Source organism: Molothrus ater, chromosome Z (assembly GCF_012460135.2).
Source record: "Molothrus ater isolate BHLD 08-10-18 breed brown headed cowbird chromosome Z, BPBGC_Mater_1.1, whole genome shotgun sequence".
In the NCBI taxonomy this organism is placed as follows: domain Eukaryota; kingdom Metazoa; phylum Chordata; class Aves; order Passeriformes; family Icteridae; genus Molothrus; species Molothrus ater.
Window position 1 is genome coordinate 69,385,319 of NC_050511.2, and position 16,011 is coordinate 69,401,329.

The window sequence follows — 16,011 nt, forward strand, 5'->3', positions numbered from 1 at the left end:
CGAAACAACAGGAAGGATTCCACTGATTGATGAATGGAAAAAGAGATTTGCCTTTACAAATAAACTTTGGGTTTGCTGAGAAATGAAATTAGACATTGAGAGATAAAAGAAACAATGGGGAAGAAAAACCCCTAAATTCCATGAGAATTAAAAATGTAAAGGGAGGGTTGTACATTAGAGGGAAATCTTTGGGATCAGGTGTTCTGGGAAGTCTGAACCTCTCAAGTGCCTCAGAAATGGGGAAAGAGAGAAGGGAAATGTGGCTGGGAAATTGGGATAAAAAGGAGGCTGTGTGATCCAAAAATGGGAGAGACCCCAGGGGATGCCCCATGGCCTCTGCCTTTATTGGAATAAAGTAAAGGACTCCTCTGCGTCCTTTTTGGACATAAACCTCTGCTGTTTGTGGGTTAATTTTCCTGACACTCCCAAAGAACAAGCAGATAAAGCCCTGGGGCCAGCCAGGGGTGACAGTGACAGGCACAGTCTGCAGAGCCAGCCAAGGCTGCTGGGGCTGGAGCAGGGGCAGGGATGCCCTTCTCCAGGACAAACAGGAGCCAGCAGAGCGCAGCAGCAGGGTCAGGGAGCAGCAGGGTCAGCAGCACCCCACAGCCCTGTCCAGACAGGTCTGAGCACTCTGCCTCCCTCGCCTGCTTTGCACAGAGAGCCAGGAGCTGCTCTGCAAGGCAGGAGATGTCACCACGAGCAGGTCCCTGCAGGCAGGAGGGCCCAGGTGTGACACCCCCGGGCCCAGACACCCCACCAGCTGCATGGGAGCTCAGGACAGGAGCATCAGGGACCCCTCTCTGCCTTTGCTCCTCTCCCCACCTCTCATCCACCTCCCTCTCTCTCCACTCTGGTCAAACCCACTGCTGTGTGCTCACATCCCACTCAGGACTCACAGACCAATTTCCCTGCCAAGTGTGTAATGAAGATCGTCGCAGACATCTTTTATGAAAAACCCTTTCCTTAGGATTTTTCCTCCCGAGAAGCTGAGAGGCCTCAGGAGCAAAATGCAAACAATGGTTATCTGCTGCTGTGGAATGCAACAGGTGCATCTGGGATTGGGTTCATGTCGTTGTTTCTAATTAATGGCCAATCACAGTCAGCTAGCTCGGACACAGGGCCCAAGCCACAAACCTTTGTTATCATTCTTTATTTCCTATTCTATTCTTAGCCAGCCTTCTGATGAAATCCTTTCCTCTATTCTTTTAGTATAGTTTTAATGTAATATATATCATAAAATAATAAATCAGCCTTCTGAAGCATGGAGTCAGATCCTCGTCTCTTCCCTCAGCCTGGGACCCCTGTGAACACGGTCACAGAAGATTACTCATGAAGATTACTAATTACTAATGAAGATTTGTGCCCTTCTGTGGACCCTGCCTCCTTCCCTTCACCCCGAGCCCCTGCCCATCCTGGGTGCTCTGGGATGCCCCCCTGACCTCTGCCTTTCTCCCTAAGTGCTGGCTGAGCTAGAAACTGGCTCAGTTATGGAATGAATTTGTTAAATTTTGCTGTGACCCCTGGAATTTTATCCATTTGCACCAATGAAATAGTACAAACAAGAGTAGCTATAAATAGTGCAGTGAAATTTAAGTGAAAGCTAAAAAAAATAAGCATCCTTCTGGATGTGTTCACTTGCTTTTTAAGTAATTTACTCCCAAAACTCCTGATGTCTCCAGAGAGGTCCAACAGGAGAGGACAATCTCCTTGAATAGATCTCACATACTGAGCAGCAGTACATAAGCACCCTAAACTTCAGCTTCACATCTGTTAAAAGAATGTCCAAAATATGCAAATGGCAATCAAACACTTTTGTTTATGTTCATACACAACGTATTTCAGCTATTTGTGCCTAAAAAGGGAACAATTAGCTACTTTAGCCAACATGAATGAATGCCTGATTGCTCCATTTATAAGGAATTAGACACAGCAAAGGGACCAAAACACAGCTAAGCAAAAATGAATCAATACAAGTGATGATGCTGCAATCTTTTTCTTTCCTACAACAATTTTGAGATCTCAGGCATATGCTGTAACCTGCATTTGTGCATTTTATACTGGCACTGATTCTATAAAATTGTTATTCTTAGGAGGAAAATTTGGCCCCTGCTGTAGGATCAGTGGATTGTATTCATAAATAACTGCTGGGGAAAAAAAAAATACATCTTCTAATCCTGCTCTGAATGAAGATGGTATCAAATGGGAACCAGTTTAACTCCAAAATAAAGATGGGACAAGGACATTTAGACACTTTGTTTAACTGCCCTGATATTTTAATTACGAGAACAAGGACAAAGTCAAACTTGAAAGACTTTCCTTCAGAATTATACTTTGTGTATAGAAGTACAAATAAAGCAGCACTCAATACATTCAAAGTGAGAAGCTGCAGAACAAGACATTATTTTATATTACAAAACACAGGTGATTGCCAATCTCACTGTAAGGGGACCCTTCTCATCCCAGTTCTACAGTATATATCCTCCAACCAAGTCATGTTGCACTAGTAATGCCAATTTACACCTCCTCTTCTTCAGGAGTAGATCTGGAACTGTCTGTAGTCCTGAACTGTGCAGTTCTGAATTTGCTACATTGCCAGTCATTCTGAGCTCCTGTGGACAAAGCACATTCAGACTAAAAGTAATCATCAATACCATCCTACAAGGCTTTAGTATTGTAAAAGCATCATCTTGTCCACAACTGGAAGAAACAGGGGACAAAGTATACTGAAATCCCAGGGGAAAAAACAGAAATACAGTTTTTGGGAGGTAATTAAAATTTTGGTTTCTCTGAAGCACAAAGCAAAGGTTGACATGTTTTTGGCAACTGTCTAAACAGATGCAATTTTCTCCTTTCTTGACAATTTACTCCTTTTCTCCTTTCTTAAACATCAACTTTAACTAAAAAAAGATCAGGTGATCTTGGCTACAAATAAATGCAGGCACATCATATGTAACACCAAAGATCCAACAGAGACAAAGGAATATTAAAGAAATACAATCCAGGCACTTGTGGGTCACTCAGTCTGCTTGAACTACTTCAATCATGGAAATCCTCAAAAACCTGTGGAGAAGACCCCAAAGAGAGAGATTACTGTGCCAACTCATTTGTCCACATCTCACACCTTTCCAGTTTATCTCACACACACCCCTAAGCTTTTTAAATTTTGCACTGGAAATCCTTTTAACTCAAAGGAAGCACTTTTGCAGCAGAGGCCAAGAGCAGCCAGGTTCTCCCCAGTTCCACAGCAAGATCTCTCCCTCTTCCCTGGCACCAGAAATCCCTTCTCTTGTTCAACTCCAGCCAACCTTGACAAGGCTGTGTATTTGATACATCCAAAAAGCAGATTTCCAAGAAATTGTGCAAGAATCAATATCTGAGCAAGGCACAGACACAAATTAATGCTCAGCCAGGGAAAGGAAGCAGTGTTTATTTGTTTATTTGCACTGCAGATGGGCAATCAGCACTCCTGACACCTGGGCAAGGAGGGAAAGGTAAAGAAGATTCTGGAAAGGAATGAGGGAGGCAGTGGGTAACCATGGACAATACAGAGACAGGGAAGGACACATTCTGCAGAGGTCAGGTTTCAGATTGGTCATCTGCAGGGCAGTGTCTGTACAGGACAACATCCAAAATAAACAATACAGCAAGAGATTAAAACCAGAGCCGGGTCTGCTCAGCCAGGCCCATGGGAACCTTATCTTTCTCCTCCTCATGCAGGTACTGAAGAAGCCGTGACTTTGATATCAGCCTCAAGGGCTCTGAGATCTACTTCCCACTAGGAAAGAAACTATTTGTAACTGTGGCACTGTGATAATTCACTTGTGGGGAGTTTTGGAAAGAATTTGAGATGGGATCTTTGAATTGTTTATGACGATGTGGTTTATTTTTCTTATCTTTTACACGGGCAGGAAAGGTGAGTTCAGCTCACATCTTCACCACATGGCTCAGAAGGTCACAAGACCCTCAGTTACAAGAGTTTTTAAGGATTTATTGGCCAATAAGACACTGCCAACAAGGATATTTATGTTTTTGACCCAATCCTTAAATATTTTGTCTTATGGACAGCGTAAGCTTCCTTAGCCAATCATGTTATGACCTACAAACCTACAGCACTGCATTCTAATCTCCTTGTTTACCTCTGTAACTACTTTTATCTTTTCTGTATCTTAAACTCTAAAACTCTGAACTTTCCTTTACTTAGCTCAATGTGTCTCTGCTTTAAACTACAAATCCACGTTCTCACTTCTAGCACCTGAGTTTGGGAGCCTTTCCCAAGGTCTCAGATCAAATCCTGGGTTTAATTCTAAGCTTTGGCTTACAGACCCAAAGTTCTGAGAGCTCCCTGCATTTCAGACTCCAGCACTGCACACAACCCTGGATGCTGAGAGCTGTCCTGAGCCCCCTGGCTGCTCTGGTCCCTTTCCTGCTGGCACCCCATTGCCTGAGTGGGGACAGCAGCCTTCCCTCTCCCACAAACCCTCCAGACCATCCTCCCCTTCTCGTCCACCTCCAGACACCAGGTGGGAAAGGCACTCCATGGAACTTGGACTTCGGAGGTAAGACAACACTTCTATAACCCACAAATACCTCACTTCTGCAGAAAAACAACCTTCCCCATTCCTCCTGAAAACCTCAGTTGCTAGAGACTGATGCGCTCTTATCTCATTATCTTTGTGTACCCAGGTGAGTAACTGAGACTACTGACACTACAGACCTCTTGGTTAAACTTTTTTCTGCCATTTCTTTTTTTCCCAAATGTGTACATCTTGTCTCTACATGTATTGCATCACTGATGATTTAGAGAGCATCTTCAAGTTTGCCCAAATGAGTCTGTACACATTCCATCTTTATTCACCCTAATGTATGGTTTCTTCACAGGAAATTTAGTCATCATCCCAAGTGATTTTCAACTCTAATGCATAAAGCAGTAATTACACCCTCTCACTTCTTGATACACCTACTCACTGACTGGAAAAGATGCAGTACAGGAGCCTTACTTCCTCTGAGAATGTCACTCCAGGAGGCACAGGTGAATTGCAATTACGGAATGTTCTCTGAGTGTATTTGTGTGCATTACTGGGAACAATATTGCCAGATGCCTGATGCACTAACTATGTAAAATTACAACCTGAGAGTCAAAAAGGGAGAAGTACACAGAGCAAAACAGCTTTTTTAGCCTCAAGTAGTGGCTGGAGCACCATCACCTCCAGCCAAAGCAGCCTGAAAATGCCAAGCAGAAGGAGGAAGGAGAGAGAGCTAAGAGGAGGAAACAAAACCACAAACCTGTGAGGCTGGTTCTGCACTGAGACAAGGGAGAATTTAAACTAAATTTATTGGTTAACAAAGAGGGCCTGGAGTGCTGGGGAAGCAGTTTCTGCCTGCTGTGCTGGGTGGCAGGAGGAGCTCCATTCCCCTGTGGAGGGGTGGCTGAGCTGCTGCTGCTGCCCCACGGCTGTGGTCACTCGCTGTGGTCACTCGCTGTGGTCACTCGCTGTGGCCAGCCCCGGGAGGAGCCCAGCCAGCTCCTGCCCAGGGCCATCCTCAGTGCTCTGGCTCCCTCCACTGACAGCTGCACACACACACCCGGCATGTCTCCAGGGCAGGGAGGGAAATAAAAACTGGTTTATTTACATTTATCCCTGCAAAGCAGCCCTGAAATTCCACCTAAATGCTTTTCATGACACAATGCCCTGGTTAACTCCCATGCTGTTTAGGATGGTTACACCAAAAGCCTTTGGAAGTGGGAAAGATGCATGAAAGCTATTATACGAAGAATTTTTTTTAAATTTTAAAAAAGGGCCACTGAAATTAACTTATTAGAAAAAGGCTAATAAGCAAATTAAGCAGTGATGCTACAGCAGTACAGTGCTTCACCATACTAGATTTGGTCAAGGAAAAAAAAATGCTTCTGAAGAAACAGTTGTAAATTACCAACAACAGCAAGATGCTAAAACAATGGTGTATCTCACTATTTAAACCTGTCAAAAAGTAATGAACATTAAAACTGCTTAATTTATTTTCAACAGTAAAACAGAGGGGGAAAATACTGTGGATAACCAAGTCAAAAGATCATCTCCTGTATGCTACAAGTGAAGGGAGCAAAGTGACAACTTCAATGAACTCTACATTGACAATGCTCAGGAAACACATACTCAAATGAATGGATCCAAAAACTCAAACCGTGGGCAAATGCAGCCCATGGACCCAACACTGCCATTTACCACACATTCAACCAGAGCACTCAAATCGAGTCTGCCCAGAGAAATCAGAAAAGATGGAGTCCATTTCAAATCTGAGATAAGTGAGAACCAGCATAGTACTGCTACAAAACACAGCATTTCTAAAGCACTGATAAATCAAGCACAGGTCAAAACACTGGAGTGGCCAAATAATCATCACCTTTCAGGACTAATAGGATTAATAAAAAGGAACCCTCTCCTCTGCAATACATCATATACAGGGAAAACAAAACTACCCACAGCTACTTCAGAAGAAATTAAACACATTAAATGTAAATATTTGTGTACATGTAAATGTAAATACTTGTGAGGCAAGGAAGACATCCAGCATTAATTGGCAAGTTTAGGAACAAAACAAGCTCCAATCCCAGGTCATCCTCATTCATTGTCTGAAAAAGGGTACAGAATTAGAATGGTGCCCACTCTGATTCCTGCAGAGGAACTTCTAACTTGGTCCAAACCCATTACTTTTTATCTGAGCCCAAAAGAGTGGTTTGACTCCTGCAAACCTCAATATAACACCCATCACTGTTACTGTGCCATTTGCTGAGCACACTCTGCTGTGGATCCCAGGTACTCTGGACAAACAAAATCATTTAGCATTCTCAGTGTCACAAGCAGAAAACAGAGGTTGAGCCCAGCAGAAGGAACCACCTCACCTCAGTTTCAGCAGGGGCTGGGTCACCCATTTCTTCAACCTTCGACGTCCAAACGAAGTTTTAGTGTGATCCAGCACCCAGAGCAGGCTTCCTTTTGTTTTCATGTCAGTCTGAAATAACAAAATAACTTAATTATTTTCACCTGGTCTGTCAGTTTTGCAGTGGGAGGACCTTCACATTATTCAAAACATTGTGCTTGGGCTTTAAGGCATGGCAACTGTACGTTCCTTATCAATTTCATTCATCACCAATGCCTTACATGAACAACCTCCAGCAGTAGTGGAATACTTAAGTATGCTTTTCCTTTGGCTAGAAAGTGGTTTTTAGGAAATTACCAGGACAAAAAAAATAAAGAGTTAAAATAAGTCTGTGCATAAAGCTGTGAGCAGGAGCACAAAAACAAGCTCTACTTGCAGACATAACTGCAGTTGCTGAAGAAATTAATTTTCAGGAAAGTTCTTTGTTAGTCAAAGTGCAGCACAGTTCCTAACTCATACTAAAAGCTAGTACAGATTAACTTCATTTATGCTTCTGAAAATGTTATCTCCCTTCAGTCTGATCCCATTTGAAATAATTTAAGACTTATGGGTCAGATTGCCAAATCTGATGAACTTCATTGGGAAAAGTAAGTCAAACAGCTGTGAAAATCTCAGCATTTATTAAAAAATGTTACATTTGTCCTTACCTGATTCTGTAAAATTTCAAGATTTTTCATTGTTGTCCCATTAATTGTCATGTATTCAGTTTCACTGGACAACCGTTTGAAATTGCTGGGGAGAGGAATTTCAGATGTTTTATCTTAAATTTGGGCATGGGCAGAACACTAAAACACTCTCAGGTTTTTCACATTAGAGAATTCAACAGCTTCGCACATAAATTCTTAAAAGTCAAGCAAGAAATTAAAATATCTTCAAATAAATTAAAGAACTGAACACTAGTAACTTCTTTTAACTTTCTGCTTGGGGAAATAAAATTTCAGACTCACTTCCCCATTTCCTACAATGACAGAGCTCTGAATAAAATCCAGCCCTCCTATTATCTAACCCTTTTCCACTAAGTGGTTAATTTATTCAGTTTAGAATTTAGCACTGACAGGACTAACAATTAATACTTCAAGAATGGAACAAATTTTTGACACAACTCATCATCAATATATTGTATCAAAATACATATTTTTTGCCATTACTGCTGCAAATTTTAACAGCCTGCAAGTGCCATTATGTAGGAAAACAGAAACAGGGGAAACTGAAAATATTTTATTTTGGTTTAATATGAAATAACCAAAATTACCTGACTTTTTGATACTCCTTAGCAGAACTGGATGAGGCCAACCCAAAGGCTGTGTTGCTTTAGCATCACCATTAATAAAATGCTGGTATTAGCTGTGCAGTCACATTAGGCCTGACAATCATTTCAGTCTCAGGCACACACTCAGTAGTCAGGACTGTGAAGTGCAATATCCTCCCTAAACGCTTCTGACAAATCAAGTCATGATTGTCTGGGTTAATCATCCTGCTGACTGCCCTTTGCACAGAATCTAGGACACTCTTCCCTGTCCTAGACTAAGCACCACCACTTGCTGGGCAAGATTTAAAACAGTTTTCTTGTCTTTTTTGACCCACAGAAAGTTTTTCAGTGCATTCCATTTTAAACCCTCTGGAAAAGTGCTTGATTGCCCTACCTTTTCCTCTTAGACACACAGCTGCATTGCTGCTACACTAAAAACCAAAACTTTCAGAAATATGAAATATTCAGAGACTAATCTTATATATTTATGTCATATGCAGGTGCTTGGGCCTGCTACCAAATTTTTTCCTAAATAATGGGTCAAATTAGAAGTATTTTCCACAGAATTGTAAAAAAAGCAGATTCAACTGAGGGCCCTCAAGAAGTTTAATGACAGCTTGGAAGTACAGCTGACTCAGAACTGTACCCATAGTCATAATTATTCTGCTTTGTGTGCTATTTCAGAAACCAAGGAAGTTGACCAGCAAAAGAAAACACTGGAGGCAAAACCAGCAACACTTTCCAAATTACACAACATTGTAAGCAACAAAACAATACTTCTTTTTATTTTCCTCAGTCACAACTGCTGACGCTGGCAAAAATCAATTAGGAATGATTTCTGCCTGGCTCCCACTCCCTGCATAAAACAACAAATCCCATCTGCTGCTCCAGAAGCACCTTTCTGCACCCAGGACCAATGCAATTTCCCAGTCTGCCACTGGCCCAGCCTCTGGTCTCTTAAACCCAGCTGGGTGAGAGCCAAGCCCTCCCACCTGCTCTGCAAAGCCAGGAGGATGCTCCTGTCACATCAGAGCCTGAGGATTGTGGATTTTCCTGGTCCTGGTGCTGCCACAGCTCTCCTGGCTTTAGAGCAGCTAGCACAGGACACACTCTGCTCACAGCAGGGCTGCTCAGGAGCACCTGAAGACAATTCACTCTGCTCCACTGCACAGTGGATTTACTCTTCTTTCACAGAGTATTTACAGTTCTTGCAGATCAGACAAGCTGAAGTTGTTTTCACAGCATAAATTATGTGTGTCTCACGTTACCCAGGTGTTTCCTTTATCTGAGTTACCTCACTCTGCTATTAATCGTGGTAATTGAGAGTTTAGAGTACATGAGTAACAGCCAAGATCAACTGCAGGATATGCCCAACCAACAATTCCACATGTCACAGCACAGAACATGTTTTGCTTCCACCCACTCATCTTCCCTTAGCTTGGGATGAGAACTTGATAAAAATGTGAAAAAAAAAAAAAACCCAAACACTTTCTTTATAAGGTATTTAGGGACCAAATGGCAGGAGAAGGTTGTGGGTAACCATTAAGTCAGGGCTGGTCGTGCAGCAGAGGTCTCAGCAGAAGCCTGGTGTGAGGTGCTGGTGTGCTGCTGCCAGCCCTCCCTGCACTGCTGACCTTCCAGAAATCCCCCGGACAGCACCACGGGGCCAAAACTCCTCCTGCAGGTGACACTGTGACCCCCAGCTTCAAAGCACAGCCCTGCAACTCTCCGAGCACCCCAGCAGCACAAAACCCCGTGGAAAGCAATGGACACAGCTGGGAAGTCCATAACAGGAGCGTGGCAAGGCAGGGTCAAGTCATCTCTGGGCTTAGAGGAAGGAAAAGAGTAAACAAACAGAAGCTTCCAGGGAGATTTAGGAATCTTACAGGGAACGCTCATGAGAATGAGGTTCCTGCCCGTAAAATTACTTTTTCAGAGCAGGACCACACGATGATGAGTATGAAAAGGTTACTGTTCTGATTCAGCACATCCCCAGACTTGAGTTATTATTGTAACTGGAGAAACCGGATCATCTCTGTCATTTTTTCAGTACTTAAGGGGTTTATAAAAAAGAGTAGAGCAACTTTCTACACAGGCAGTTAGGACAAGGGGGAACAGCCTTAAACTAAGGTAGGAGAGACTCAGTTTCATGAAGGAATTGTTCCCTGGCAGGGTGGGCAGGCCCTGCATCCCTGGCAGTGCCCAAGGCCAGGCTGGGCACTGGGGACAGTGGGAGGTGTCCCTGCCATGGCAGGGCTGGCACTGGAGAAGCTTGAAAGCCCCTTCTGATCCCAGCCAGTCTGGGATTCTGAGATTTTGCCTCTCGAGAAGCTTGCAGTGAAAGGTGGTTTTAATGTGCTGTATCCCTTATTTTCTCCACAGGAGATAATACGTGTAATTTCATACTTGGTATCTCAGCCTAAGTGAATGCATGTTATTTAGATCGGGAACTTTCAACTACTTTAATTTTCCAAATCTCTAATGCTTCTGAGTGAAGCTGCAAGGCACCCTGAAAGCAAAAGATTTTCTTTGCTCAATTACCTTTTACAGAGCTCCAGGGTCTTTGTCTTTGAGATCTCTAGCGGTGAATAAACCACTGAATAAACTTACACAGACAATAAATGCAGGAATCCCTAAAAGCTTTAAGAAGTAAAAACAAGTCTCTCCATTTTTCAGAAGGACTAATTTTCCTTAGGTTCCATACCAAAGACATTTACCACAATCTGTGTAGCAAAGGATGACAAGCCCAAGACTATGTTTTGTGTTTAATTAACCAGGTTTAAACTCATTAGTGAGTATTTCCACAGGGCTAGATCTTTTGATCTGAATCCCTTTTTGTTTTGTGTATGATTTCTTGAAGTTCATCCATCACTGTTCAAAACTTACAAACCACTATCTACAAAGTCTCTCTCCTCCATATCCAACATGCTGAAAAACACAGAGGTAAAACTGAAACACACCATGACACATTTCCTCAGCAACTGCTATGCCAATGAGGATTTTTTCAAACAAAATTGGGTACTCAAATGTGCTTGAAAATCCCTCCTACATGTGTACTAACTTGGGCTTGACAAAAGCCTTTAATAAAGGTCTCTCCGTATGTAAATGTATTAGAACACAATGATTAACAGAAACTTTTACCATTTATTATTAAATGTATTTTTACTTGCTGCTGGAAGTCTAAAGCAACCAAGCCAAGCTTGGGGTCCTGCTGTGGCAGAAATCGTTATTTCTTTGACATGTTTTGCTTGTTTTAGGATCTTAAAAGTAGATTTAAAAGCTTCATCGAAATATGAGAGCAAAACCTGCTTCACCCCACCAATTCCTTGACTCACATGGTAACTTAGGACTCTTCCTACTAAACTGAAATGGAAACTTTTTTTTTCAGCTGGGAGAAGAGTGTTTGTCCAAAGAAGGTACAGAGGTGAAATGGATTTTTGTGTCATTCTTCCTATCAAATGGGTGTTCTTCATCCAGACCTGTGACACATTAACAAACTGAAAACCACCTCACAATTCCCACTTCGTGCTCTCTGACTCACCTCTATATGCTCACTGACCTGAATTCTTCTAGGAATTTCAGGTTCCTTGACAGTGCAATGGAAGTTAATTCTCCTCTATTTCCTAATTCAGGACATTAATGAGCCTGACATTATTTGCTTAGAAGTCTCTCACTGTTCAGTATTTAGACAGTATTTCACTGGGATTAGGAAAAAATATTGAAGTTGAGTTTTTCTGAATATTTGGCTCAGTTTGTTGATCCCCATGACACACTACAAGCAGCAAGCGGAACTTGGGTAGTTGGAGCACAAAGGCTTTAGAAACAAACATAGCAGAATCCAAGCTCCTGACCAAAAGTTATCTCAAGAAATGTTATTTTATTTCTTCACAGGACTTCACCAAAGTATTAAGTATTTCTTTGCCTTTTCCCTCAGATACTCATACAGTCCCCAGAAATCCATTAGAGCAACCTTCAGCAGGCAAATGCCAATGCTAAGATTTTGTGCTTTTCCTTCCCAGTCTATAATGTACTTGATATGTGACTGACTGCTGCTACATAAGCCTCCACGTAATTATATTTGTCCTCTGCTAGAGAATTACTTCTACATAAAAGATGGATTTCACATTTTCTCCAGCTGAAAGAACATTCACCTCCTGTGTGATTGCACACAGGGCACTGTGACCCACGAGCTGACCATGAAATGGCATTTCCTTGAAATTCATTTTCTTCCTCAAAAGTTCTACAAGATTTCTCCACCTAAGCCAGCATATTAAAAAAACATTTTTTTTTTTTAAAGGCAGCCAAAGAAGAAAAGCAGGCACAGCACAGTGCAGGGGCACCCCAGATCAGCACACCCCTTGATGGATCAGCAGGGAAGATGCCACAGGAACTCTTTCCCCATCAGCTCTATACGCACATCAAACCTGTTGATAACATTCACGTACAACCTGGAGGGAAGGGTAACTTGGGGAAAGAAATCCATCCCAAAATTCAGAACACATGTATCGTTTCCAAATATCGTGGTGGACACCTGGGAGAGTGTTTAAGCAGTGTGTAAAGCTGGCACCTGCAGTTGATGTGTTAAATGCAGCTGGTAACCTAAACTGGTCATGCAGGGAGCCCTTCAAAACTGGGCTTCAAACTCTCAGAATCCCACACAACATGTGAATGATCTACAAATGACACGACATATTTCTAAGTTTCCACTCTGCAGCCAGACTGACTTTATAAAATCCTGCATACTTATGGGGCAGAGGAATACTGAGACAACTGGGGGAATATTTTGTACAAGATCCAAGACAGATAAAGCTGTTTTATTTAATAAGCCTCAACAATATTTCCAAAGCTAAGCCAGGTAGGACAGCAATGATTTATACTCACGCAAGACAGGATAAGAGAAGCTTTAACAGTGACATCTTTCCTTTTTCATTTGATTCCACCTGCATAAGCCTGTCACAAATCTTGAATACTCATCTCAGCATATCTAATAAACTGAAGTGTTGGGACTGCTTAAGAGGTGACAAGGTTACATCCATGTCAGTGTGGCTTTGCAGAAACTTTGCACAAATGGTGGTGCTCTAGCAGCAGCTTTTGCCATGACCCTCCTCCCCACTCCTGCTTACCCCTGAGTCCAGCCAAGGGACTTTTCAGAAAGCCAGGATGTGTTAAACAGTTTCCCCTAAAACTGGTAACTACATTCAGCAACTGAAACAGACTGCCTGATCATTACAACACAGAGTTTATACCTGCCTCCAGAGCTACGGAAAGAAAACATCATTTACACACTGCTGGCAAACTGCAATGACATCTGCAAAGCTACATTGCAACAGCAATTTATTTTTTTTAAAGCTGCCCAGAAAAGCCCCACATTTTGGTTACACAATAAAACTGAGGTTGAGATGCAACAGCTGATACCAGCAAACTTTAAAATTTTTTCCCTAGTATCTACCAGTTTTTGCACCTTGTTTGTTTTCAGTATCACCTGGCAGCAGTACAGGCTCATTCACATCACTGACAGTAATGTCTACACAAACTTCATAAAGGTTCTCCTCAAACACCACTCAAAGGAACCACTCGATTCTTTGAGTTCTGATTAGGAAATCAAATGGAAGGTGTAATTTTTACAAAGACTATGTTTATCACTAGCAAGTTTTTCATTACAATCAGGGACACTGTCTGCTAAAACTTGCAAGTGGTGCTTTGAATTGGAAATTTATATAAGGAAACTTACCCTGGATTGTAAAGCATCTTTTCCAAATTAAATTCTTTGAGATATGTAATTACTGCTGCCAGAGAGCAAATAACAGGCTTATCCAAGCTTAGTATTACAGATAGGTTTTGAGGACCTGAAAAAAAATTTTTCTTGTTAAACGTTTATTTTCTGGTTAATCCAGAATGTGTAGAAAAAGGATGATCTGCTTTTCAATTTATTCTAATAGAAATCTGTCATGTATATACAGTGTATTACGACATCTATAAATCAACATAAAGCAAGGCTCCAAAATAACACTTCTAATTCCAAATAATGCAGACACATTGCAACAGTGTAAACACACGATGAAAGAAAACATTTGACTCATGAGTTTTTCTTCATAAAAAAATTACTAACTGTTGGCATAACAAACTTCTAAATACATAAACTAAGAATGGAATTCTGACATCTTCATTTTTGTGCACAGCGCTCTTCTACAGTGCCTGTTCCAGCTGCAGCAACAGGAAAACTCACTCCACGATACCACAAACTGGTATTTTTAAAAACCCACACAGTTCAGCTTTTTCGGGGATGTTTCTAAAGCTGTTCTCAGGTAACACCTGCAAGAACTTCAGAACTTAGTTAACAAGAATGTTGCTCCTGTCTTCAAAAAGGGCAAGAGGGAGGGCCCAGGACACTCCCAGGAGCCATCCCTGGGAAGGCGATGGACCAGGTGGCTCTGCAGGTCACCACCAAGCATGCACAAAGAAAGGTCACCAGGAGTGGCCAGCAGGGCTTGGGGACACTGTGCTCACCAAGGGCACATTGTGCTTGAGAGAGCTGGGCAGAGAGAAACCCAAGGAGGTTCAACAAGGGCAACTACAGGTCCTTGGGAGGAATAACCCAAGTGCCAGAGCAGACTGGGAGTGATCCACAAGGACCAGCTCTGTGGAGAAAGGCCTAGGCTTGCTGGTGGGTGGCAAATTGACCATTAGCTGACAGTGTCCTGGGGACCAGGAGGGACAGTGGGATGCGGGAATGCATCGGGATGAGCATGGCCAAGGGGTCAGGGAGGGGATCCTGCCCCTCTGCCCTGCCCAGGTGAGGCCATATCTGGAATGCTGTGCTCAGTTCTGGGCTCCAGATTCCAGAAAGACAAGGAGCTGCTGTAGAGGGTCCAGTGGGGACCATAAAGATGATTAAGAGGCTGGAGCATCTCTTATGAGGAGAGACTGGGAGCTGAGCCTGATTAGTCTGAAGAAGAGAAGGCTGAGAGGGGATCCCATCAATCCATATAAATACCTCAAGGCAGTGTCAAAGGATGGTGCCAGACTCTTTTCAATGGTGCTGCCAGTGCCAGGCTGAGCAGCAGTGGCCATCAAATAAAGGGCAGCGAGGTGCAGGGCAGCAGGAGGGAGAACTTGTGTCCATGGAGGGACAGCAGAGCCCTGGAACAGCTGCCCAGGGAGGGCCTGGAGTGTCCCTGGCTGGAGACATCCCAGCCCCAGCTGCACCTTCCTGTGCCCCTGCCCAGGGCATCCTGCCTGCTCCAGAGGAACCCGCCAGCCCCAAATATCCCAGGGTTCTGTGAACTTCAGGAACATTTCACACGCTGAGTAATCCTCCTCAGCTGTTATGTACGTTTAAATTTAAATCCGTCTAAACACACACCTTCAAGCTATGAAAAAAAGTAATGGTAGCCCTGTTTCATTTCTATCTAAATAATGTTCCTTTGCCTCCAAGCTCAACATGAGATCCCACTGTGCAGAGAATGAAGCACAGGTGGCCAAAAGCCTGTGTGACTGTAAAGGCTAATAGGATGCACGCTTCAAAGATATTTGGAATGAAAGACCTGTAATGTCAGGCACTTCTTTTGCATAAAAATCTGAATGAACATACCTGCAGTACCAGGCACCTCTTTTGCATAGAAGTCAGTAACCCTCTGGAAAGCATGGCTGTACTCAAAATTGAGGTTTTCCATCCTTTCTAACCTAATTCTGTCATCCTGTAACCTGCAAAGAAAAAAAAAAATTACTTTCAGGTTTTTGGACTCCCTTCATGAAGGAGGTTACAAAGGTGCACTTTCTTTTGTCTTTGCTTTGTTAGGAGTTGAATGGGTAAGGAATTAAGA

General features: G+C 42.7%; 1 protein-coding gene across 1 annotated transcript in view; it reads right to left on the reverse strand.

Moving 5' to 3' along the window:
- Positions 1-16,011, reverse strand: part of MSH3 (mutS homolog 3) — a 96,951-nt gene that overhangs the window by 45,234 nt on the left and 35,706 nt on the right. The window contains exons 9-12 of the mRNA XM_036403646.1: positions 15,780-15,892; positions 13,920-14,034; positions 7,587-7,671; positions 6,902-7,011 (exon numbers count right to left, since the gene is read on the reverse strand). Of these exons, the coding sequence (XP_036259539.1) occupies positions 6,902-7,011; positions 7,587-7,671; positions 13,920-14,034; positions 15,780-15,892 (423 nt within the window). The remainder of the gene's footprint in view (positions 1-6,901; positions 7,012-7,586; positions 7,672-13,919; positions 14,035-15,779; positions 15,893-16,011) is intronic.